The sequence below is a fragment of the Falco naumanni genome, chromosome 5 (assembly GCF_017639655.2).
Source record: "Falco naumanni isolate bFalNau1 chromosome 5, bFalNau1.pat, whole genome shotgun sequence".
NCBI classification, from domain to species: Eukaryota; Metazoa; Chordata; class Aves; order Falconiformes; family Falconidae; genus Falco; species Falco naumanni.
In genome coordinates, this window is record NC_054058.1 from 315365 (window position 1) to 341821 (window position 26457).

Sequence of the window (26457 nt, forward strand, 5' to 3'; positions counted from 1 at the left end):
CTTGAAACAAAAAGAAACTCAGCAGAGGAAGCGGGAGCTCACGTAATTTGCACCCTGGGGAAGATGGGCTTTCAAGGGCTTCTGCCCAGACAGTCCTCAGGTTTGGGCTGAATAAGGAAACCCTGAGCAGCGCTTGCCTCCAAGACAGTGCGAGTATAATTTTTTACTCACAGAACCACCACTGATGATAAACATAACTTCTGTTGATTTTATAGTAAGAGTACGATTTCTCCCAAGGAGATGGATGAGCTACAAATTTAGGAATTTTCTTCGTCTTTTTCTTTTCTGAAGTGACCTATAAAATGACCAGTGTTCTGCACTTTCACATTACTTTGCCAGGTGAGAAATAACCATTTTTTTGTGTACTGCTCTGCCTGTACAACTGATATTGGTCCCATAATAAAACAAGGCAATACCAATGGCGTCAGAAGTGCAATCGTCCTTCATATAAGGCCATAGGCACAAATTTCAAATTTTATTGGAGGTTTTGGTTCCTTCAGATTTGAGATTAATCTGCTGATAATGTCTAAAAAGGTGAACAGTATTTCTATTGGTTCCTTCACTTAGTTCATGCTAGCATGTGAACCTATATATTTCCTCCTTTGTAGTCATTCGTGAGGCACAGAGAAGCCCATGCAGAGTTTGGTCTAGGCAGTGCCTGATAGAGCATGATGTTTCATCTGTCTGCAATCAGGATGGCAGCAAAAGGACATCTTTCTACTCCAGTGCTGTGGTTGCTTCTCCTCTCTATTCAGGCCTCCCTGGGTAAGTACATACTTTTTTTCACATAAGGCAGTGAGATGGGAAAATACTGTAAATTCAATATGAATAAGTTGTTATTCCATCAATCTGCCAGGAAAAGTGACAAGAAGGTGTTTAAATACATTTCTGTCTTTGATTCGGTCTCCTTGGCAATCCTGAGAGAATAAAGGGTAAGCCATGTGTGATGGTTTTGTGTTTTACTCAGACATCAGTGACTGGCCATTCTCACAGGAATTCGAGCCCAGGTTTAGTAAACAGCCAAACTGTAGTGGAAACCAGCTAGGTATCCTTACTACTGCCTTGCCTCCCCTGTTGAGCTCTGTGTAGACAGAATTAATAACTCCAGGCTTTTATCCAACACCAGTAAGATGATGATGTGGGCTCTGTGTGCCCAGTGGGGTTTGGCTGGATAACGTACCGTCCCCTCCGTTGTTCCTGTATATCTGAAGCTTACCGCTATTTGTCTGTGCTCTTCTAGAGCTCTGTGTACATGTTTGAAGCTGATAATAAAAGACTGATTTGGAATCCTCATCTTTTTCCCTGTACACGTGGAGGTGGCACTTTGGTATTGTGGTGGTGGTTGCATCTCCATATAACAAGAACAAGACTTCGCTGTGGTTGATATTTTGATGTAGCATGGCCCTAGTCTTAAAGGTTCTTACTGGTTGTGTGGATGTAGTCATGGTTCAAATGGATGGGAGGAGGAGGTACAGGCCTTTCTGTGCAAAGGAGTGGGAAGAACAATATTAAACGTTTGTATTTATACCTCTTTGTAGCAATGTTTGAGTGTCAGCTGAGCAGTACTGTAGAAATGAGAGTAAGTTTTCTGCCAACTTCTTTTTAACAGTGATGGTATAAATAGTAATGGTAAAATAGAGACTGACTGGCAGATGCAGACAGGAGTAGCTTTATCTTGAGACCATCAGCAGCACCTAGGAGCCACATCTCTGCCCTGGCAGTGCATCCCCACGCCGCTGCAGCCCCTGCCGCTCACGCGGCCCCTTGCTTGGGTGATGCTGCCTCTGCGCCCAGCCCTGCATGCTGCCGCGTGTTGAAAACAGCAGGTGTTGGATTATTTAAAAATGTAGTTGCAGAAAGGTTGATCGGTCAAGTGAGGAGCTGTGTGTTTTACTCCTGGATATGGCTTATGGAAATAGTTATCTTGTTCCTTTAATAATTTACTATGAACTTCTCTTAGAAATTATTTCTCTTTTAAATACACATACTTTTAGCTGCAAAAACTTTTTCGGACTATGTTCTGCAAATACACTGTAGGTTGCTCTCCAGAACATCTTTCAGAATAGTTTTAAAGATTTCTTACAGAAAGATTATACTCCTGAGACAACAAGTTGCAAGTACAAGGGATTCTGTAGTGATCAGAGGTTCGTGCTATGTGTGTAAGAGACTTTCTTACTCAGGAAATTTGAGGAGCGAGGCTAGTCTACAGAAAAAATAGATTTTGTAAGTTACTAGCTGTCAGTCACTTGAATAATGTACCTTAAAGTTTTTGTATTTCAGAATCTAAATAATAAAGAATAAATTGTAAGAAAGTCCAGCACTGTCAGCAAACAGGTAAAACCTTTTCCCTATGTATAAGAGGAAGTCGTGTGTCAGAGCTACATTGTCTGTGTCTGATGCAGCAGGCAAGAATCAGCTTACAATCAGACAGAGATGGAGGCAGAATCGCTTCTTAGTTGACTAGCAGTTTACTCTGGGAAGAGAAATGAAGCAATAGTTAGTGACTGAAGGAAGTGGCTGCGTTGGCATCAGTTCATGGGCTGATATACTGACAGGGAACAGAGAGAGAAATTAGGTCTGTTTTCAAATGCAAATAAAAATGACATATTCATGTTTCAGTCTCAAATGACAGCAAGCAGTGTGATACCTAGGAACAGAATCACAGCATCACAGCATGTTTGGGGTGGGAAGGGACCCCTGGAGATCAACCAGCCTAACCCCCTGCTAAAGCAGAGTCACCTCGAACGGGCTGCACAGAGCTGCGTCCAGGTGGGTGTGGATGTCTCCAGAGAATGAGACTCTACAGCCCCTCTGGGCAGCCTCTGCCAGTGCCCCATCACCCTCACAGTAAAGTTCTTCCTTGTGTTCAGATGGAACTTCTCATGTTGCAGTTTGTGGCTGTTTCCCCTTGCCCTGTTGCAGGGCACCACTGAACAGAGCCCGGCCCCATCCTGCTGACACTCACCCTTAAAGTACTTGCATGCATTAATAAGATTCTCCCTCAACCTCTCCAGGCTGAACAGCTCCAGCTCTCTCAGCCTTTCCTCGTAAACAAGATGCTGCCATCCCCTCATCATCTTCGTAGCCTCTGCTGGCCCCTCTGATGTGCCTCCCCAGGGCAGAGCAGAGGGGCAGGAACCCCTCCCTCAACCTGCTTGTCACACTCCTCCTCGTGCCCCCCAGGGTCCTGCTGGCCCCTTGGCCACACAGACACACTGCTGGCCTATGGGCAACTTGCTGCCCCCCAGCACTCCCAGGTCTTTCCCCACAGAGCTGCCTTCCCACAGGTCAGCCCCAGCTCATACTGGTGTGTGGGGCTGTCCCTCCCCAGGGGCAGGACCCTACACTTCCCTTTGAACTCCGTGAGGTCCCTCGGTGCCCAGCTCTCCAGCCTGGCCAGGGCTGGCTGAACGGCAGCGCAGCCTCTGGGGTACCAGCTGCTCCTCCCAGTCCTGTATCATCAACAAACTGGCTGGGGGTGCACTCTGCCCCTTTGGCCGGGTCAGTGATGGACAAGCTGAACAGGACTGGCCCCAGCACTGACCCTGGGGAACCCCGTGAGCTACAGCCTCCAGCTCAGCCCTGTGCTGTTGTCTGTGATGTTTTATACCTTCCACCTTGGAGGTTTGATCTATACCATTTCTGTAAGTTAGCAGGTTCTGAAGAAACAGCCAGACAGAAGACAGGGGCGGCAGGAGCCAGCACTCTGCAGGTGACAGTGGCCATATGATGGCCCTTTGGCTCTTTCTGGGCACCGGTCCTGCCTACCTGGTGCTCCCCTTTGGCCCGAGGCGCTGCTCGGGCATGCAGCAGCCCTCAGCATGTGCTGTTATGGGAGCTGAGCGAGTGGTCACGAATGGAATGAGGATCAGAAGGGTAAAAGTGAGGAAAAACTTCTGGGTTGAGATAAACACAATTTAATAGGTAAAGCAAAATCTGTGTGTGGAAGCAAAGCAAAACAAGGAATTCATTCACCACTTCCCATCACAGGCAGGAGCCACCACTTCCCATCAGCCACTTCCAGGATGGCAGGACTCCATCATGTGTAATGCTTACTTGAGAAGACAAATGTAACTCCAAATATTCCCCCTTTCTCCTTCTTCCCCCAGTTTTATAAGCTGAGCATGATGTCATATAGTATGGACTATCTGTTTGGTCAGTTGGGGTCAGCTGTTCTAGCTGTGTCCCCTCCCAGCTTCTTGTGCCCCCCAGCCCGCTCACTGGTGGGATGGTGTGAGCAGCAGAAAAGCCCTTGGCTCTGTGTAAGCACTGCTCAGCAGTAACTACAACATCCCTGCATTAATCAACACTGTTTTCATCACAAATCCAAAACACAGCCCTATACGAGCTGCTATGAAGAAACTTAACTGTCAGCCAAAACCAGTACAGCACCAAAGATATGTGCTTCTGTGACCTGTGGTTCAGCCGCACTCACCGGCACTTAGCCCTCCGTATGCACACATGCACACCGACTAGTCACCTCACCCAGGAAAACAGCTAGAAACATTTTACTGAGGAGACACAATGGACAGTGCTGCTTAGGTGCAGGGTGTAGCCAGACAATCATACCGATCAGCAGCCCACCTACCCACCCCTGGCTGCTTCTCACAGAATCACAGAGTGGCTGAGGCTGGAAGGGGCCCCTGGAGCTATCTGCCCCAGCCTCCCACCCAGAGCCAGCTGGCAGGACCACATCCAGATGGCTTCTGAGTATGTCCAAGAGAGCCAACCCCACAGCTTCCCTGGGTAATCTGTTCCAGTGCTCAGTCATCCTCGTAGAAAAAAAGCGTTTCCTGAAGTTCAGAAGTAAGCTCCTGTGTTTCAATTTGTGCCTGTTTCCTCTGGTCCTTTTGTCCACCTAACCTATTTTCCCACACTTCCTCCTACCCAAACATCCTTGATCCCTCCCTTTCCCCACCTTTGATTCCTCTCCTAAATGTCCCATCATAAGCCTTGTGCAAGTCCAAGATGCTCTTCCCATGCATCCCATGGTGTTCCATCCCCTTGAGCCTCTATGGTGACCGGGGAAGTTGTTGCGTTGATCACAGCTGCAGAGCGGAGCTGGTGGCTCTGTTGGCAGGGTCCCAGAGAGGGTCAGGGCAGGGCCACCCCTTCACCCATTGTGCCTCTGTTCTCCTTTGCACGTGGAGACAAGCTTTCTAGCACATACCCTAACAAATGCATGCCATGTGTATTGTTGTTTAATTACAATGGTGACTGTTTTCAAGGAATTTGGCAGAAGGTTTGGGCAGGGTTTTTTTGTTTCAACATTTTTTTTCACAAACGTCTACAGAAAATCATTGTCTATGTCAATTCAGAACCTTAACTCACCATGTTCTACGATTCTGTGATTCTGTGTATACTTGTCACCAAAGCAGCTATGAACCTTCCTGTAAGTAAAGAAACTTTTTAATGAAAATATGTTCCAAAACTCTTGCCTTAGAATTCCTGACTCAGAAAAAAAACTAGATTAAGACAGTTCCTGAACAAGTCAACTTCTTTTCTTTAGGTGTCATTACACCTCAGACTACACACTTCAGTTTTTCCAGTGTTGACTGTGTCTGTGTAAGGTGTAGACTCAGACCTGTTCCCCTGCATTTCTTGGGTCCCAGTAGGTTTTTGTGTAGCTTGGCTTCCTAAGGACTGCGTCTGGGTCCCACCGTTATTCCTGCATTTGACTGTAACAAAATTCTCTGTGTTCTCTACCTTTTAAATCCCTGTGCTAAGCTACTATATGGTATTTGAAGCATCTGTAGTAGCAGACCAGCATTGTAGAGCAAGAAACCAATGTGTGCATCTTCCCTCTTCTGTCAGGCTCTTTGTCAAGTGCTCTGTGGTTACTGCAATGTTATTTTCTGAGTCCACAGGAAAAAGAACTGGGAAAAAGAGGCATGCCTGGGAGCAGAGCAGGAAAAGAGGGTTCTTTGGGCATCAGCCCCACTCCAAGAGATGATGGGGCGTGAGGAACAACATGAAGACCTACCTGTCCTTCTGCTGCTTATGCTGCTGCATCTCCTGAGATAGCTTGCCCCCCCCCCCCCCCCCCTTAAGTAATCCTCTTCTCTTGTTGGGGACCCTGTGTCTCGAGCAAGAAAGGAGGGAACGAATAGACAGTATTGGAACACTGAGGTGCAAGTAATAGTTTGTCTGAGAGGAAGAAGCTGAGGCAGATGAGGGAAATTGCTTCTTCACACTGTACTGAACATAGGAATGAAGGAACATGGGGATGTGCCCAGCAAGCATTTTCAGCTGAGTATCATCATGGCAGAACAGCAAAGAAAAAGGAGGCGTTCCTGTTGAAGCCACTGTGAATCACACAGCAGGGACATCACTCAGCATTTCCGAACCATTTCTGTCAGGTCAGAAAAAGAGAAAACTCACCAGTCATTAGAAATAATTTACGTTTTAGCAGTATGGTTAGCTCAAACTTGTAAATACAGACACAACTCCCTGCAAAAAAAGTTTAAGTTGGACTACTTAGAAAGGTGAACTGAATAAGTCTAATTTAATAGTAAATTAAGAATAGCAATAATCTCATTAACCATATGCAATAGGTAATCATGATTAGGCACTGTCCTTTCCATAACCTGGCTCTGTCTCTGTGTACAAAGGTGCTGTTGAATTGAGGCTGTCAAATGGAACTGGCCCCTGCTCTGGGAGAGTGGAAGTAAAATATGAGGAGCAGTGGGGAACTGTGTGTGATGGTGACTGGACCATAGACGATGCTGAGGTTGTTTGTAAGCAGTTACGATGTGGATCTGCTGTTCAGGCCCTTGAACAATCTCCTTTTGGAGAAGGATCCGGACCGACGTGGCTGTATCGGGTTGATTGTCGTGGTGATGAACCCAATCTCTGGAACTGTTCACATACAGGATGGGGTGCTTTTACCTGCCCTCATTACTATGATACTGGAGTGATCTGCTCAGGTAAGAAGTCATCCAACCTTGTATAATGGAAAATGTTACAGGGCTGAGATTAAACTTTGTCCTAGCTGGATAAAACCAGGTACTGTGTAGAGGTAATGCTTTCTCCATGGCCTCCGCTCCGCCAAAGCACGTTGCATCAGCATTATGTCTTCTGCTGACTGTCAAGTGTATGGCTCCTTTGCTGGGGCACAGCAATGACATAGAAAGGAAGCAGACATAGTAAATGACATAGAACAGGACAAGAAACACTTGGTTTCTATCACAGCTATCCCAGGCAACAGGAGAGCAGTACTAAACTTGTCTTTGACCAAGAATAGGAGTTAAAAAGGCAGATGTAGGTGGAGAAGCAAGAAAATGCTATGTTGTGCCATACAGCTACCCTTCTCCAGCTCTTTGTGTAAGCTAAGACAGGACAATCTACAACGGCAAAAACCTCCAATGTCTGTGTGGCTGCCTTCCTCTGCAAAATGTGCTTGGTTTTGCTCTTTGGATAAAGGACCATCGCAGGAGGTGTTTCCTTCCCAGCTTCAGGACTTCACATTTGTCCTTTTTGATTTTCATAAGGTTCCTGTCAAGCCCATTAATCCAGCCTGTCTAGGTCCCTCCGAATGGCAGTTCTGCCCTTGGGGTTATCTCTCCAACCCCCTAAATGGATAAGAGTGCACTCTCACCTCCTCCAGGCTCTTGGAAAAGGTGCTGAACAGAGCAGCTCCCAGGAAGGGCCCGACAAGTGGCATTCCCGTGCTGCCAGCCCCAGGGAGAGTGCCACCCACTGATGGCTCCTCTCTGAGCCTGATCCTCCGGTTAGCTTTCCAGCCAAGTAGTTGTCCAACCACCCAGACTGTAACATCCTAGTCTGGATACAAGGCTATTGTTCAAGAGAGTGTCAAAGGCCTTGCTAAACGTGAAGTAAATGGCATGCACTGGTCTCCCCCCATCCACAAATCCAGTCACTTAAATTTATCAGAGAAAGTAATGTCACACAGGCATGATCTACCCTGGGTAAATCTGTGCTGCCTCTTCCCACTCACCTTCCTGTGCCCAGAAATGTGTTCCAGGAGGACTCACTCCATGCTTTTCCCAGGTACCAAGGGAGGCTGACCAGCCTGTAGATCACCAGGCTGTCTTTTTAGCTTTTTCCGAGGATGGGTGCAACATCCTGTCTTCTTTCTGGGACACTTTGGTTTCCTATTCATTTGAACAATGGACTCTCAAGGACACACGCTAGGAAATGGCTATTTATTTATCTGTTTATCTGGGGATTGCTGCTCCCCAAGCATTTGGCAAATGTTCAAAACTTCCCTTCTTCTGTAGTTTCCCAAGGATTTAGTATTTTCACATACTAAGAAATCAGCATTCCTGCACACAATTTTCTCTTGTTAGTGGCATACAGGAATTGCCACAATGGTTATTTAAAAGTGTCAGTGGTCCTCACAGAGGTGAGGTGTCTTGCTCACAGCGGTGATTTGTCTTGCCCACAAAGTTATGGGAGTTTCTAAATCAGGTCAGTACAACCAGCCCTTGATGATGGATTTCTCGGAATTTTTTTCCCAGGTTTCTCTGAGCTGCGTCTGACTGGAGGGGACACTGCCTGCTCAGGACAGCTGAAAGTAAAGCAAAAAGAAACCTGGGCTACGGTCTGCTTTTCACATGTGGATTTCAAAGCTGCCTCTGCTGTATGTAACGAGTTAGCGTGCGGCCACGCTGTGGGTATCTCGAGAGGAACTCACTTTGGGGACAGAAGTGAAGTGACCTGGCAAGAAGAGTTTCACTGTGTGGGGAATGAGACTCACCTGGCACACTGTCCAAGGGTGCCGCACCGCAGCGAGGCCTGCTCGCATGGCGCCACTGTGGCGTGTTCAGGTGAGACTTCGGACTGAGAGGCATCATTCATAGGTGACATTCCTATGTTGTCTTCCCGTTGACCCACAGTTCAGACCCACCTCAGGGCTCTGGGGTGCTTCCCCTGCCGTGCCTCAAGCCACCCAGGGAAGGCCAGGGCACAGTCGAGAGCCGCCCAGCCTTTTCTCGTTTGCTCTGCCGAGAGCCCGCGCCTCACACAGGCCTTACTGTCACTTGGCTTCTGCACCAGGGGTGCTGATCTCAAAAAGGCTGTGACTTATTTTATGCTACCAGAGGTGTGCACTCTATAGTGCTGAGAATTCCTTCCATGTCTTTCTCATGCACAGAAAAGGGGAGATGGCCAGAGCAGACAAGCAGGAACATGGAGAAATGGAATTATTTTCTGTGCTGCCAGTGTGTGTGTTAATCCCTGGCATTTCAGTTAATCATGAAACTGGGAGAGGTGCCATATCTCCAAAAGGTTAAAGGAGGCACAAGTTACAAATCTATTAAAAAAAAAAAAGTTGTCAGAGGCCTGGATGTCTTTAGATGTGACTGTCAGATAACATTATTTAAGAACTCCATATGGTCTATGGCTGCTCTAAATACAGCTAACTTACTGCCAGCCACTACCGAAATGGTGAGTAGACCTAGCAAACACAACTTTTTTCCAAGGGCACAAATCAAAGTGAGTAAACTGAGCATGGGCCAGAGCTGCTACAACATGCTGCCACCAGACGTGCCTGGGAAGGACCAGTTCAGCGGCCCCCAGCTGAGCAGCGGCCGTCTGTCCAAGGCTGCTGTGGGCACTTCCCTACAGCCACGGTGACCTGCAGCCCCAAACACCGAGCTGTGCCCACCAAGCTGTGCTGAGCTGTGCCAGACGAGCTGTGCCCGCTGAGTGGCCCTGTTAGCTGAGGTATCAGTAGCTGGCAAGTCTTGATTCCTGCCTCCGCTTGCAAGTCACAGCTTGGAGCAGAAATACAGGTCTTGTTGGGGAGTACGCTGCAGGGACCAGGGAAGTGCAAGTGACAGCGTGGGAAGGCAGCGGGGCTGCACAGGGCCAGCAGCAGGGTACCACAGTCCTACCCATGCTGCACTTAAATTACTGTGAATTTGCCCGTGGGCATGGCCCATTGTGTTCAGAGTTTTGTGCTGTGAAATGGATGAAAGCTGAGAATTGCACACAGCAGCTGCTGCTTACTAGGTAGTGTGAGATGACCAGCTGCTAGGAGAGAGAGTGTTACTGGGAGCTCCTGCTGTGAGTTTCTCACATGCTCCAAATGCAAGGCGTGATGTTGGAACTGTCTCTGCGAGAAAAAAATGTTGCAAGGTAGCAGCAGTATTGTGGGAGGAGGAGACAGCAGAGCAGAGGAGGAGAGGCTGAACTTAAAGAGTCAAGACACTTTTAGTCATGTAGTGCAGGCTACAGCATGGACAATAAAGACTTATTTTCAGAGCTGACTCGTGAACATCCTGGTCTAACATGCTTCCCAGTAACTTCAGACATAGCAACTGCTAGTTCCTTGCAGCTGCATCCCTCTTACAAATTTCAGTACAACAGCATGCACACACACAAAAGTAACTGCTAAGTTCCTGTATTCTTCCTGCAGGCTATGGTGGGTACAGGCTGGCAAATGGCAGTACCGCATGTTCAGGGAGAGTAGAGCTACTTCATGGAGGCATGTGGGGAACCCTGTGTGACTACCTGTGGGATTTCCCAGCTGCCAATGCCCTCTGCCAGCAGCTGGACTGTGGAGTTGCTGTGCTGATACCAGGTGGACGGTCCTTTGGGCAAGGAAATGCATCTGTCTGGAACGGCACATTCAGCTGCAAGAAGAATGGCTCCCACCCGAGAGACTGCCCTGTGAGTGCGCTGGGTCACGATGAGTGCCCTGCCGGGAGAGAGGCTCGTGTGGTATGTTCAGGTGAGCAGTGGAAAGGTCTAAGAGCAGAACAGAAAAATCTCTTTCAGGAAAAATACTGACCCAAACTCCAGAGGGTGTTTGTGGAGCCAGGCTCTGTCTTTTGTCCACTGCTACAGGCATTTCCAGGAGTTGAGCTGCACTTTCACTCATGCCACAAGGCTGCTCTCTGTGAAATGCTCCTGGTGTCAGGGGACAGCAAGAACAGGGCTGCTCCACCAGGTAGGATGAGTTGGGGGCAGAGGGTGAGAACAACACAGGCAGCATCCTTATGCACCGAGGCACAGTCCGCACCACCCGCACAGGGGAAGGTGCTGATGGCAAGGTCTATGGTCAGTTCCAGACAAGGCAAAGTAATGAATCAGATGTAGGGCCCAGCTGGAGAGGGTTGGCAGGATTAGCGAGAGATGGGACTGGAGACAGTTAAACCAGTCACATCATTGAGGCAAGGACTGAAGGTCTGGTCCAGTTTCAGAGCCTTGGACCAGCAACCTGGGGGTGCACAGCTGGACACCCCAGCTGAGGCTGGTCAGAACAATCAAGGTCTAATGGCTCAGCCACAGCCCTGAAACCTGGTGCCCTGAGTTTAAAAATTGCAAAGGGGACCAGATCCTGATTTCTAGTCATTCTTCTCAGTAAAATAGGATGGGCTGAATTCTAGGTATGAGTATGGAAGTTGCAGTGGTCCAGTGGAGTAATTTTTGCTACTGAACGCTTAAGGAGAGCTCATTCCCTTTTCCCAGTCCCTTTCAGGTCATGCCCATGAGCAGTTACCGGTGCCACACCTCAGTGCTCACCTTCTTTTGTGTGCAGGGTGCCCGGGGGGCAGGTTGGTGAATGGCACCACATGCTCTGGCAGGGTGGAGATCCGCCATGGAGACACATGGGGAGGGCTCTGCCGCTCCCACTGGAATTTGCAAGCTGCCAACGTCCTCTGCTATCAGCTGAACTGCGGCTATGCGAAGTCAATCCAGACAGGAGACCGTTTTGTGGAGGAGAGTGGGCCTATATGGAGAGATGCTTTTCACTGCGAAGGGACAGAGTCCTGCCTGTGGGACTGTGCTCAAGTGACTTTGGGCAATCCAGCCTGCTCAGCCAGAGAAGCAGCCACTGTTGTTTGCTCAGGTGAGTCAGGAGCAGCCATTTAGGCAGTGCAGCTTCAGACCAGAGCACGGCTGGTGATCTCGCCCTGCCAAGCAAGTCTGGTATGTCAGCCTATCTTTAATGGCCTTTCCTTTCCCTCCTGCCTCCAACCTTTACTTCAGCACAGAAACTTCATGTAGTAGAAGGCTTCACATTGTTTAGATGTGCCTGACTCCTGACAGGATCTAGTCTTTGAGCTAGGGAAGCCTTTCTCGCTTCCCATTACAGACCCTTGTGTGCATGCAAGCAAATAAATCCTTAACAGATGCCGTCTCCTTAACCAGTGGTGAGAATTATTCTTTTACCAACATAGAGATTTGTCTTCCCCATCTTTCCTGCGTGTTATTTCTACTGCAGTAAGAGTGGCAGATGTTATTCAATACATTTTCCAATTCTCTTGAGCCCAGGTCTTGATGAATCGCTCAGACTCTCAGGTGGTAACAGCCGCTGTGATGGGCGTGTTGAGATCTCACTCCATGGCATGTGGAGCAGAGTCCTGGATGATGACTGGGGCATTAAAGACGCCCATGTGGTCTGCAGGCAGCTCCAGTGCGGAATTGCCAAGAAAGCCTATTACCTCCCAAGGTCTGAGCGAGGCGTGGGTCATGTTGGCTTGAGAAGTGTCCAGTGTGCTGGAACCGAGACCCAGCTGATGCTGTGTAAGACCTCCCTTTCCCAGGCAGAGCCAGCGGGAGTTGCTGAAGATGTTGGTGTGATTTGCTCAGGTGAGTTACTGTGCAAAAGGTACACAGTGCTTCCCAGGGCTGCCTCTAGCCCACCATGATGTGGCCTCACCCGGTGTTAAACAGGCATGGGGCTGAGCTTGCAAAATCCACCTGCTTCTGTACTCTAGGGGACAATGATAGTTAAGGAAGCAAATGTAATTTACATAGTGTTTCCTTCATTTGGATTTGTTAGAGGATTTATCCCACACAATCAAAAAAAAAAAAAAAAAGAATACAGAAGCCATAAGAACACTAATTTGGCCACGACTGCCACACATTCTGGCTGTCGCTTAGGAATTAAATAGGTGACATTTTGTGACGTTTCTGTATGTATAGATAGCTGCAGTCTTTCCAAGGTAAATTAGAACTGTTTCTACTCTTATCTTGTAATCCATCTGTAACAGAAACTGTCTCTGTCTCTGCCAAACTAAATGAGTTTAGATAGAAAACAGCTTCTCCGGCTTTCTAAGATAAGGCGATCTCTGCATATACTCGCTATGACTAGACACTCCTTTTCTGCAACATCTCACAGGAACTGTTCAAACATTTACTTGATGCAGGAGTAGGCCTTCCCTTTTGTGTGGTTTTAGCATCACAGGCGTTCTACCCAAGAAACCATAACACAAGAATATAACACTGGAATATAACAAGAACGTGATGCCTTAACAGTGCTTTAAACGTGCATCCATTGCACTGGCCTGTGCATCACTGTTACGTTGCGTGCTGACAGCTGGGTTTTCTCCCTGCAGGTAGCAGACGGATCAGGTTGGTGAATGGAACAAAGCGGTGTGCTGGGAGAGTAGAGCTTTATCATGATGGCATCTGGGGCACCATCTGTGACGATAACTGGGATCTAGCAGATGCTAATGTTGTTTGCAAACAGCTGGGATGTGGACATGCCATCAAGGCATTTGTATCTGCTCATTACGGTGAAGGCTCAGGACAGATCTGGCTGGATGATGTGAACTGCACTGGGGCTGAATCCGATCTCTGGGCATGTCCCTCTAGGGCATGGGGTGAGCACAACTGCCAACACAAAGAGGATGCTGGAGTCCTGTGCTCAGGTATGTTTGGAAAAGCCTTTTCTGAATCTGTGGGTTGAAAGGGAAGGGTTACATGAAGGAGAAGCAGAGAATAGAGGAGAGTTGCTTGGACAGCCTCTTGCTTTCTAGGCTACAAGCATAGCTGGTCAGCCCATCCCCTTGGTCCCACCAAGATGCAAAGGGTCTACAGAAGTCCTTATTTTGCATTAACGCACACATGTATATGAGTGTGTGGTGGAGTGGGATAACTGGGTGGTAAATTTGAGGGTTTTGGTAAAGATTTCCACAGCAAAGGGCTGTGCGTGTTCCTCATGTGGGAAAGGCCATCAACTGCCATGTCCCCATTACAGTCAGTTATGACTGGCTCTGACACCAACAGAAATAAACCTTTGGGCCCCACAGCATCCACCGATCAGAGGAGCATATGGTGGCTCTGCCTATGCATATTTAAGAGAGAGTCGCAGCTGCAAGAAAGCAGAAATGAAGGAGAAGTGGAAAAAGACACTGCTGGGGACACGGATGAAGACATGGTTTCTGTGCCAGAGGAGGTATGCTGTCCCTGTGGTAAGCCACACTGGAACAGATAAACTCCTGAGGGCACTGCAGCCTGTGGAGCACCCACAGTGGAGCAAATACAATCCCTGAAGGGACTGCAGGCTGTGGAGCATGCATGCATGCTGGAGTAGAGGAAAATGAATAAGAAGCCAGGAGCAGAAAAAACCACAACCTCCTGCACTGCCACCCTCACTGAAGGAATTGGGAGGGAAAATAAAGGAAGTTAGGACCAATGGAGTGGATCAAAGGAGTTTCCCTAATGTTTAATTGTTAATGTTTTCTTTTCTCCTTGTTACCCAAAGTAATAGTTAAGATTATATTAAGTGCAAAAAAAAAAAAAAAAAAATTCTTTTTCCCAAGTGGAAACTGTTTTGCCCATGATAGCAGACAGTAAATGTAGGAGACACTCCAGCAACACTAGTACCTGGCATGCCCTGGGACTGGAATAATTGCTGCTTGTGGGAGCACCTACAGCTCGTATTGGCTGACCTGGAAGTGGACCCTGACACCTTGGGAGGGGAAACTGGGGGCTTATGATGAATTAAAAAACCGAGTCCTTTCAGCAGCCCTAGTTACAGTAATTACAGAGTCCTACAGAAAAGGGTATGCTGCTCCGCAGACTATGACCATTCAATGGGTCTTTGAGCATAAATGAATGGAGAAACTTGCAGTCACTGCTCCAGGGAGAGGCCTCTGCAGTGGCTGTGTCATTGCTGGGACACCAGAGCAGAAGAGATAGAGCTGAAAGCTTCAGACAGCAGGGCTTTGGGGAGTTCAGGTCATAAGCCACTTGTAAAGACCATACTGCACAACGTAGGAGGGCTTTGGGACCAGTTTATGGAGAGGTATGTTGAACAGTGCCTAATTGTGCTGATTCTACAAACAAAATACCCCTCTGAAAGGACTGGGAAGGAGCTAATAATCAACTGCAGTTTCCTGGACTGCTGGAGTGTGGTCACAGGCAAAGGGAGAGAGATCCTGAAATGCTTGTGATCATTAATGTTAGAGCTTGGGTTCTCCACTGGCTAGGCACAGCTACTTGTGCCCCTCTGGTACCACCTGGGGGGATGCCCTGCTGATCAAGTCAAGGAGTGACCTATGTATACCATTCTGGAGTGAGGATGCCAGAAGAAGAGTGCAAGCTTAGCAGCGCAGACTAGGATAATACTGAGGATCCAGCAGCATGGCCAGCCTCAGGAAAATGAGAATGGGAGAGCTGTGTGTCCCCCTCCTACACACTGAGACTTAAGGATGGATCTGAAAGAAAAGGGAGACAATATGAGAGACTGGGAGGAAAAGCCCTCTAGGTCCATAGACCTAGAATTTTGAGCACAGGAGAGAGGTGAGAGCTTATTTAAACCACTCCCTTTTGCTGCTACCCCCACTTTTGGACCACATTGTGCTCTGCAGCTGATCTGAACTTACTGCACTGAGAGGGGGTGTCCCCTGGCCTGGCAGTGGATGAAGTTAACCAAAGTTATTAGGCTGGCCAGACAAGGTGGCCAGGCATCCTTGCCTCAACAACACTGTGCACTGGGTCGATACTGAACTGTAGCAGCACTCGGGGCATCTTACTGTCCCCTCTGTGTCGCATTGGCAAATAAACTGTCCTTGGAGTAACTGGAGGAGAAACATGCCCAGCTCTGGAGGAAGGGAATCTGAGCTTGAACAGGCGGGTTTGGCACACCCTATTTGCTGCCACTGGCTCTACTACCCCTGTCACCCTTGACACTGACTTTCTTGACCACCAGAGATGGATGGATGGGACAGAAAGGCTTCAGGGTTTTTGGAATAGGCACTGTGGCTTACACAGGTGAGAACAAGCTATGGGACTCCCCAGGACTCTCTAATCATCCAAACATTGCTGAATTTGCTTAAATAGATCCCGGTGTCAGTCCTTTGCCAATCCAAGCGATTTGCTGAAAGCACTATCAACCTGACCATGGGGCTGCCAATAAAATCCCCTAAATAATTGTTTCCCTGGGAAAGCAAGTGGTGGTCTTAAACACACACCATACAACAGTGCTGTTTGACCTGTGTGGAGTCTGCTGGAGGATGATGGTTTACAATAGACTTCAGAACTCTGAATGAAGTCACACACCCTTTAGCTGCAGCTGCTACAGTTCCAGACCCATTGCAGCTCTTGTATGAGCTAGAAGCTAAAGAATGTACCAGGTATGCCATAACTCATATTGCAAATACTTTTTTTTCTCTTTTCTCTCAATCCCACTGGTCGAAGATGCAAGACCTCAGTTTGCCTTCACCTGGAGTGGTGTGCAGCACATCTGGAACCAGCTGTCCCAAGCGTGGAAACACAGCCCTTGCTATTTGCTATAGCATCATCCACCAGATTTTAAAGCAATAGCATTCCAAAGAACTTTCCTCTAACTTGATGATGTATTGATTGGAGGAACAACTCCAGAAGTACTAAGTACAGGGCTCTGGGTAACCATACCTTTCTCAGTGCTGCGTTTGCCATCAAGCACTCCCAAGTAAAAAGGGCCCCTCAAGATATGCGTGTTTTAGGCACACAAAATGGATGCAGATACATGCCAGCTGACCAGATTGCTTGGATAAGCACCATGGACCTCCACACAACAAACAAGAACCTGGGCTTTCTTGGGCACTGCTGAATTTTACAAAAATGGCATAGGAAAGAGTAATCTTACTTTACCTCATAAGCTATATTCTTGCTCATGCATTTTGCAGGGACAAGTTCTGAATCTTCTAACAAATATATGTTGAGATTGGTATATGATGTTAACTTTTGGGTTTAAGTGTTTGTCCCTTCCAGAGTGTTTTTTTTCTGACTCAGCATGATGAACAGGATTGTTAGCAGATTCTGGATTTCACTGATCACAGCCAAGTTCCTGGCTAATTACATTTTTGTGTCTTCACTTCTAGAGTTCTTGGCTCTGAGGCTGGTGAATGGCAATGACTGTGCTGGGCGGCTAGAAGTTTTCTACAATGGGACATGGGGGAGCATTTGCTCAAATTACATGTCTCAAGTCACTGCAAGAACCGTATGCAAACACTTGAATTGTGGAGACGAAGGGGAAATCGCAAGTGACTTCCAGTACGGCAGAGGTTCTGGGCCCACGTGGCTGGACCACGTTGAGTGTACGGAGCAACATAGCTCTCTCTGGCAATGTCAGTCAGACCCCTGGGATCCTCAGTCATGTGATAACCGCGCAGAAGAGACCCATATTTCTTGCCGTGGTAATTAGAAATGCATCTGTACGGGACTGCCCAGGCATACACATAAACCTACGCAAGCATATATGGGCATTGTACTAATTACCTCACATTCATTTGTTATCTGGTATATATTATTTCTAGTTTCATGCAAATGGCACAAACATTTTCTTTTGTCTATGTCCTTGATATAAATGAGTAAATTATAGTTACATGAATGGCACCGAGTGCAGTTACACAGTGAAAATCCCAAGGAAGTTCCTGATAGGATGGTGCCATTGCATATTTTTAAAGCAAAAAATCTATGCTACAGTCAGTCTGTGAGATCTGAGTTAAGGTCAGACTTCTCAAGACGTCTAGAGGCATGTATGTGTTTCTACATGTATGGAGGTGCATCAGTGCATATGTACATGTACACTCATGCATGCACATAGCCATGGACAAGTGTATGAATTAGTTTAGTTCTAAAGGTCCATTTCTAGTGCCTGCTTTTATGACAGTATTTCATATCTGTGGGTTCCCACTGTAATATAAATGAATTCTAGATGACATTTAAATCTACTGAAAGGGATTGCAGCTGCCTCACACAAGAAGAAAGAAAGAAAGCAAGCAGAGTCATCAGGAAGATTATTTAATTCACAGCAATAGCCGAACAGTGATTCACCAAGTACAGGCCATGTATGTTATAGGAAAAAATTAACCTGATGCTGAATTTTCAAGCATTTTATTCTCCCTTGCACTTTTCAGAGAATAATTATTTACTTCGGTATTTAAATTTTGCAGGAAGAAAAGAGGCAACGACCCCAACCTCATTTGCTGAGTGCCCGAACGCTACAAGTTGCTCAGGTACCTCTACCTCGTTGGTTCTCCTTACCACTCCCTGCAGACCTTCCTGCTGTTTCAGCAATACAGAAGGTTTCTGTGTCTTGCAGACAGGGAGAAGTTACGAGTCATAGGAGGAGAGGATGGATGTTCAGGCCGAGTGGAGATTTGGCACCAAGGTTCTTGGGGAACGGTCTGTGACGATTCCTGGGATGTGGCAGATGCTAATGTCGTATGCAGGCAGCTGGGCTGTGGATCTGCTGTGTCTGCTCTGGGTGAAGCTGCCTTTGGGGAAGGGACTGGTCCCATCTGGCTGGAGAAGGTGCATTGTAAAGGAATGGAGCTGTCTCTCTGGGACTGTCCTGCCAAGCCCTTGGTGGGCAAAACCTGTGATCATAAAGAAGATGCTGCTGTGAATTGCTCTGGTTAGTGACTGGTCCTTTGGTTCATTACACAGATCTGGGAAGGAGGTGGATAGAGCCCCACTGTGCCAGCTGTACAGCCCAGTGACTAGCCCCTTCATAATTCTGACTGCAGTAATATTATGAATGACATGAAGATGTTCTCCCTATTTTTCACATTTGCATCTTCCTTAACCTGGACTCACCTTCCTTTTGCAGGTATGACAGAAACAACAGCATCACCCACTAGAACAGGTAACACATTACTTCTTCCCTCTTTCTTTCTTCCATCAAATGAGAATTTAAAGTCCCTGATCCATCAGCAGTATATTCCAGCTCATCAGCAAGCATCTCCAGCAGCCTTTTGTAAAGGAGAGCTCAGTGGCGCCATCCCCAGCTGCTGAATTCCAGCTGCTTGAGCGGGATCCACCACTGGGCAGCAGGTGACCTGCCTCACCCTGCCAGCGTGGGCACAGCAGGAGGCCACAGAGGATCAGCCCTTTGGGTCACCTGATTCTCTATCTGTTGCTTCTCTATTTCCATTCAGATCCTCCTCGCCGCCCTCCAACAGACAGTACAAGAATTTCAGCGCCTGTCATCCTCTGCATTGTCCTGGGGGCCCTTCTCTGCCTGGTCCTTGCCATTCTTGCTGGACAGATCCGACATGCCAGGGCACAGCAGAGAGGTGGGTCCCTTGGGACTGGTATGAGATGCCTCCTCCACATGGCTGGCAAGCGTCTAGTTGGCTGGGGAGGCTGGGGCTGGGTGACTGAGATGAGTGGCATGTGCTGCTACACTGAGATTCTCACTTACCGTCTGGCTGGGAAAGAGCCTAGCAGTGCTTATCCTCAGCCGGCACCTCTCGGTGACCTGGGTACCGGCCGGGCCATGCAGACCCCTTTAGGTGACTTCTCCTTTTCATGACCCCAGCCTGAGTATGAGCAGAGGCTGTGTGACTGATCACTGCCTTTTACTTGCAGGCTATCGACTGTCCTATGACCCCTTCCCTGAGACTGTCTATGAGGAGATCGACTACGACGTGGTGAAGGAAAAGCAGGGCATGGCTGGCCTGGCAGGTCTGTGTGTCTTCCTCTTGTCAAGGGAAAATTCCTCCTGGTGGCCCAGATCCCAAGCTGAAACTTTGCAGGTCCCAAATATCCAGGGAAACAGAATTCCTAGATTTGAGTTGAGAAGTTTCCTGCCCACTGGACCCTGCCAGTTCCTCTCACAGGGACAGTTCATTTCATGCTGTCCTCACTGCAGCCATATAGGTCAAACCAATTAACAAGAAAACCTGCCACAAACAAACAAATAAAAAGATTCTTGCTGCCATTATTTAAAGCAGGAACAAATAAAGGAATAATTTGTATCTCCCTCCCAGCAGCTGTGTCTCTGTAGGCTTCCCCCTGCCGACTCTTTTCTTCCTTGGTGGCTTGCACCCCACCATGAGCCACAGGAGGCATTATGGGGCTCCTAGTGGATCCTTGGTTACGGCGCTGTAAGCTCTTTACCTTGCAGGAGTAATACTGGCTGCCCAGGAATCTGTTGACCTTGGATGGTATTACTGTAGCCTACCCTTGTCCTCATGATGCAGTCTTAGCAGCTAAGGCGAGTTTAATCTGATACCATTGTCTTTCTCATTTGCCTAGATTCTTATTCAGAGAGTACAAAACCAAAAGCACAGTTTTATAGTGGGGACAGTGATGAAGAAAATGGTCCCGGAGCAACTCAAGGTAATGGAAGATGGGGATCCTACAAAGAAAGAGACTCAAAATCAGGGCAGCTTTTAATTTCCAAAGTGTTATTGGCCATTAAAACTTTTTTTCTTGCTGCACTTCATGTCCACTAGTGAAGTTTTGATGTGAGCCAAAAATTTTTGTTTAACTCTTGTGGTTGGAGAATGCAATGCAATCTCATATATAAGTGCTAGTCTTCTCTTCTATATGAGAAATTGCAAATAGATGTTTACTGGCAGTATTGCACTCTTCACAGGATCCAGTCATATGAATCTAACAATTTGACCACTGTTCTCCCAGAAATTGAGACTGTAGCAGCTTGTAAGCTGTCCCTTCATTTCTGAGATAAATGAGGAGAATTAAGATACAGGAAAAACATGCTCCAAATAAGAATGTTGGCAGGTCATTGGAGCTGATTAAAGATTTTTAATCTGAGTGATCTGAAGAAAATGCAGTTTGCCAGATGTGGGGGATTTTTTTGTGTTTTGTTTGGTTTTGGTTTTGTTTTTTATAATTTGAAAAAGCCGAGTAAGAGAAAGTGTTTGGAGAAGAATTTCATTTTCCTAGAGCTGATCAAAATGCTCTCTTAGCTATTGCCCGGTCTCTGAGAGATCAACTGTCAAAGGCACAAGCAGTTTTGGACCTCAGCTGCTCATATCCCAGACTCTCTGCTGTACCGTGTCTTTGATTTTATTTTCTATTGCTTTTTTTATATTAAGGGAGTTTACTATTTAAAATAAAACTAAAAGCTTTTCTTTTCCTTACGTGATTTGAAATACTTATTAAGAAGATAATTATTCCAAAATAGATCTCTTTTTCTTATTCAGATTGAATATTGAGTAATAGGTTAAAAGTGAAATAAGAGTGCTTTTTGGTTTTTGTATGTATTTTAATTTTATGTATGTATTATTTGTATGTCTGTGTATATACATATATACATATATATACATATATTCCATAAGACAATGAAAGCCAGTATTTTCTGAGGGGTGGATTCCAGTGCAGTTTGGATCACAGGGCTAGCTGCCCTGAGAAATGAGAGAGCGAGCTGGCTGCGCACAGAAGTGAGTGTGATGGGTAGAACGTTCCATGGATAAGGAATTGGCTGGATGGCTGCATCCAGAGAACTGCAGTCAGCAGCTCACTGTGCAAATGGGGTCCCTCAGTGGTCCGTCCTGGGACTGGCACTGTTCAACATCCTTATTAATGACACAGGGAGTGCGATGGAGCGCACCTGCAGCAGGTCTGCAGGTGACACTAAGCTGAGCGGTGCAGTTGGTACGTGTGAGGGAAGGGATGCCACCCAGGGGGACCTTGAGAGGTTTGATAAGTAGGCCAACGTGAACCTCATCTCATGAAGTCTACCAAGGCCAAGTGCGAGGTCCTGCACCTGGCTCAGGGCAATCCGCAGGGTCAGTACCGGCTGGCGAGGAACGCGCTGAGAGCAGCCCTGTGGAGGACCTGGGCTGCTGGTGACAAATGACATGACCTGATAGTGTGCACCTGCAGCCCAGAAAGCCCCCCGAGCCCTGGGCTGCATCCTCAGCAGCGTGGCCAGCAGGGTGAGGGAGGGGGCTCTGCCATCTGCCCCTGGGTGAGACCCCCTGCAGCGCTGCCTCCAGCTCGGGGCACCCCGTGCAGGACAGACATGGACCTGTTGGAGCGGGTCCAGAGGAGGCCACAAACGTGATCAGAGGGCTGGAGTCCTCTGCTGTGGAGAGGGTCTGAGAGAGCTGAGGTTGTTCAGCCTGGAGAAAAGGAGCAGAACTGCAGGTATTTTTCTCCAGAGGTTTGCCCTAAGCTTGTAGCCACATGTCCATATGCAAACAGCCAAGGATGGCTACTTAGCTAGACCATTTCAGGGCAATTTAACAGAAGGTGGTTAAAGTAACGAAAATAGTAAGAAGCAGGTGCCACAGAGGGATAAAAAAGGAGCAGTTTGTCATTGTGCAATTATGAAATGCAGTGGGGAATCTTAGTCTGAAATAAAACCCTGTCACTAACTGCCTCCCTCTTCAGATCGTCTTCTGCCTCCTGTCCCTCCTCTGTGTTGATTTTCGCTTTCTACTTGTAACAGCAATGTATAACAATTATTGGAGTTATATCGTTGTTGTCTGAAACACCTCAGAGTCCTCAGGAGGATTCTTGGGTTATTATCGTTCATTAGCATCATAATATCAATATTACAGGCCCTTATTGCTGGATCATCAGCTACTGCTTTCTGTCGTGGAGGATCTTTCCCTGTTATAATTAATGCCTGAACTGTTCCAGAGGCCTCCCCGCTGCCTGAAAATGCCCTGGAAGATGGTTATGATGATGCAACAGAAGCTTTTGGACCTAAAGATGCTTCCCCTTCTGGGCAGAATGGACAGGAAATCACTGGGATCTCTGAAGAAAGTGACGGAAACCAGGATGCACAGACGGGTGAGGCCAGAAGGGCAGTGCTTTCATGTTTGTTTTCATAATCTATAGCTACTGTACTGAACCCAGGGGAAAACAAGGTGGAGGGTACCTCAGGGGATCACCCAGGCTCTATCTAAGCCCTGTCAGGGGGAACGCTACCTGCCTGCATGAGGATGCAGGTTGGATGTCATCACTCTGTTCTTATAGCCATTCAGTAGCACATTCCCACGTTCCCACAGCTTCTACAGGTAACGTATACCCGTGCAGTACCTTCCTTACAGCTACAAAATGCCTGCGACCTAACATAAGTCTTCAATGCTGCAAAATTAGAATTGTTACTTCTTATTCCAATGACCGTGGGAATAGAGGAGTTGCATTCATCTTTGTAACACCCTTTTTAAGTACCTGAAGACTGTTAACATATCCCCCCTCAGTTCGGTTTTGCATTTTGTTTCTCTAGACTACCACAACCTACATCAGTCAATTTTCTGCTTCTTGTCGACTAGACTTCTGCTTATTCTGTATGTCTCCACTCAGGCTGTGTCAGTAGGTCCATATCTTTCAATAAGTGTTTCAGAAACAATATTTTACAGTATTTCTGTACAGCATGGTACTAAGACCTTACTAGTATCAGGTAGAGCCAAAGGACTACTTCTTATGTCTTAGAGGTTATCCTTCTGTTTATGCTTGTTGGTGTGATGTTTCCCTTTTTTGCAACAGCATGACACTCCTGACTTTGAATCCTGATCTGGGTTCATCGTCCCTGGCCTGATGCAACTTCAAATCCCACTCTGTAAAATGCTACATACCATTAGACACCGATCTTTCTAATTATGCAGTTGATTGTTTCCCCCTTCTTCTGTAGTCTTGTAAATGTCGTTACTAGATTTCATTCTATGTCCCTCAAAACCTTGTCAGTATGGCATCATCTGGAAAATGTAATAAGAACATGTCTCTCTTATCTTAGGACTTAATGAAAATACTTAGTGGTATTTAGGGCTGTCAAAGAATTTCACCTGGTACAGTGAGCTACACCAAGAATACCATTTTTCACTGAATATGTACCCAGTCTACAGAGGTTTGAGTTAGACTCTAATTTACTTATAAAAATATCCCAAGAGTTGAGTGACAATTTACTTTACTCCCTTATAAAAGCACTTTTAAATAATCAAAAAGAAAAATCAGATTTATCTGCTGTGATTTATTTTTGTTAAATCCATGATACCTGTTATTTACCTGCTTTTTTTCTTCTGTCTCCTTACAAGGAGTTTATTTGTTCACATACCTTTCTGAAGCTGAACTTTCTGTAACTCCTAATCTTCTTTCTTCTCCCACACACACCATCTTAAAAATCAGCATAAGTTGTTCATGTTTTTCCAGTCCCTCAGAGCCTGATCTCTTTGAGCTCTTAAAGACAATGGACAGTGCCTGGAGGGTGGATTTAGCTAGGTTTACATCCTAGCACTAAGTTTTGTCAGGCACTTAATTCAGAAAGAATTAACAAAAAATATTTAAGACAGACTTTTCTTTCTCTGTGTACTTAGTGTAACCACGGAACACTTTCTGATCAGCTCCACGTTTTGGGGTAGGGATAAACATATTTGACAGACTGAAGGTGTGAAAAAAATAATGAAAATATTTTAGGACTCAAAGTGATTAGAGAAACGTTAGAGAGTTGGGGGGGTTTCACGGCCCATGATTATATTAATTCTAACATTATGTATAAAGTTTTATACACTTCTACCTTACTCAAATGAATTCTCAGTGTCCTTGTGAACCTCACTTGCTGTTGACTTCATACAAAGCTGCTCTGTTGTATTGACGAACTTTGCTGTTTGCAAAAACTGCATATAGTTAAGGTATATTCACCTCTCTGGTCTGTTGCTTGTCTTCTAAAAATTAGGAGGTGCTAGGGCCTGCTAAATCTGGTAGTGGGATGGAGCTCCAGCCAGGGGTGAGGCTGAGCACATGTAGGCATGCACACGCAGGCACACAGGGCTGGCTTACGGAGCCAACACAGACAGCAAACGTAGCCCTCAAACACCAGCAGCACCAACGGCCTCATCCTGTTCCCCACTCTGGCTGACCAGGGTGAAAGGCTACTGGTGGAACATGCCTATGTACACACGTGGCAGGGATTCCTCCCAACCCTTGCTGGCCTTAGGCACTTTGTCCAGCAGCTGTCCCAGGACCCGGCTCGTCCAGCTGCTGGCACCTGCATGTGCTAACCCTGGCACCCATGGACCCACTCCAGTTTCTGGTAATCAGACCTACACACACATGCACCTCCCCATGCACATGCACACTATACTTCCACCAGTAACTGAGACACTCCGCCTATCCAATAACTGGTCCTGGAAGCCCCTGGCTTTCCAGTTACTCCACACACCCATGTGCACACTGGTCCCCCAGTACCTGGGCTTAGACATGCAGCCTCCCAGGCAACTGGCCCCTGGGTCCCCTACCCCAGCTGCTGGCACCTGGGCAGGCCCTGAGTCCCACCCCAGCTGGTGGCACTTCAGAGTTTTGCCCACTCCAGTCTCTCCGGTTACTGGCATGACCCCTCTGAGCCATGCTCCAGCTCTGGTTGCTGGCACTCAGACCCCTGTGCACACACAGACACACCAGAGACACCTGGGAGGGAAGCAGTTAGAGATGGAGTCCAAGAAGACAACAGGACAGATACTGCTGATCAGGCACAGGGCATGGCCAAACACACAGACTGGCCAGCAGCCTGTTTACAGGCTACCAGCCCCTTTTATCCACTTACTGTTCTATTTGCTCATGTTTGTTCCTCCCCAAGCTACATGGACCCCTCCTTCTCTGTGCTTCTGTTTCCTCCCCTAAGCAGTCCATAGTAAGCTGTCTATAGTCCCAAGATGTTCTCCCCTGTATGTCCCAACAAGTTCCATGCCTTTGTGCCTCCCCGGTCACCAGGGTGGGTGACATCCTCTTCACAGGCTTCAAACCCAGTGGGCTGAGCACTCCGTCACAGCCCTGGGACACGATGGATCAGGGCACGTTTGTGGGACGGACAAGGACAGACCTACTAAATTTGCAATGTGTCAGATAACACTGGAGGTAGTAAAATGGAATTATTTAGGGATTTTGAAGAATTGCCCTTATTAGTAGTGTTTAAAGTCTGATCAGTAGCTTGTTTTCTGGGAACAGCAAGCTTGATCCTTGGACATGTGTACATGTAGCAGGAGGTAAAATGAGACAAGCAGTCCTCAGGTCTTTCACAGCCATGCGTATCTCAGGTTCTAACTTCTGGAGGAGACAACTGACAGCCCATGCTGCCAGCTGCACAACCATGTACAGGTAATGTGCACAGGACATCCATTTACCTCGGTGTTCTTCCCTTCATGTTTTCAGACAGGAGTCCGAACGTGTCAGGAAACAGGACCGCTGGGGCTGAGAGGCGTGTGTCCCCTGCTCGTGAAGATACAGGCTATGATGACGTTGAAGAGCTGAGATAGTGACAGAGGCTGCTGAGTTGTACTGACCACTTTTCGAAATACACCTTTGTCCATAAAATGCTAACTGGGTAGTAGCAGAGCCAGAACAACCTGCATGTAGGATTAGTTTACCTAAGTTTGGTTTATTTGCAGAGAAGTGATTGCATACTTAGAAGACATACAAGCGTGACTGTTAAGAAAACTTTTCTTATTTCCCTTACAATTTTTTGTTGCCAAAACTGCTTGGACACTTGGTGCTTCTTATTTCTAAATATTTTCTTTG

At 47.1% G+C, this 26457-nt stretch overlaps 1 protein-coding gene across 1 annotated transcript; it reads left to right on the forward strand.

Moving 5' to 3' along the window:
- Positions 1-695: 695 nt before the first annotated feature.
- CD163 (CD163 molecule) lies at positions 696-26195 on the forward strand. Its single transcript, XM_040597086.1, is given in 17 exon segments — positions 696-765; positions 6612-6926; positions 8481-8789; positions 10382-10696; positions 11507-11818; positions 12244-12561; positions 13311-13625; positions 17064-17378; positions 18138-18200; positions 18287-18601; positions 18797-18832; positions 19125-19262; positions 19558-19657; positions 20243-20310; positions 22585-22760; positions 22763-22895; positions 26092-26195. Coding segments are annotated over 17 exon segments (3402 nt in total).
- The last annotated feature ends 262 nt before the right edge of the window (positions 26196-26457 follow it).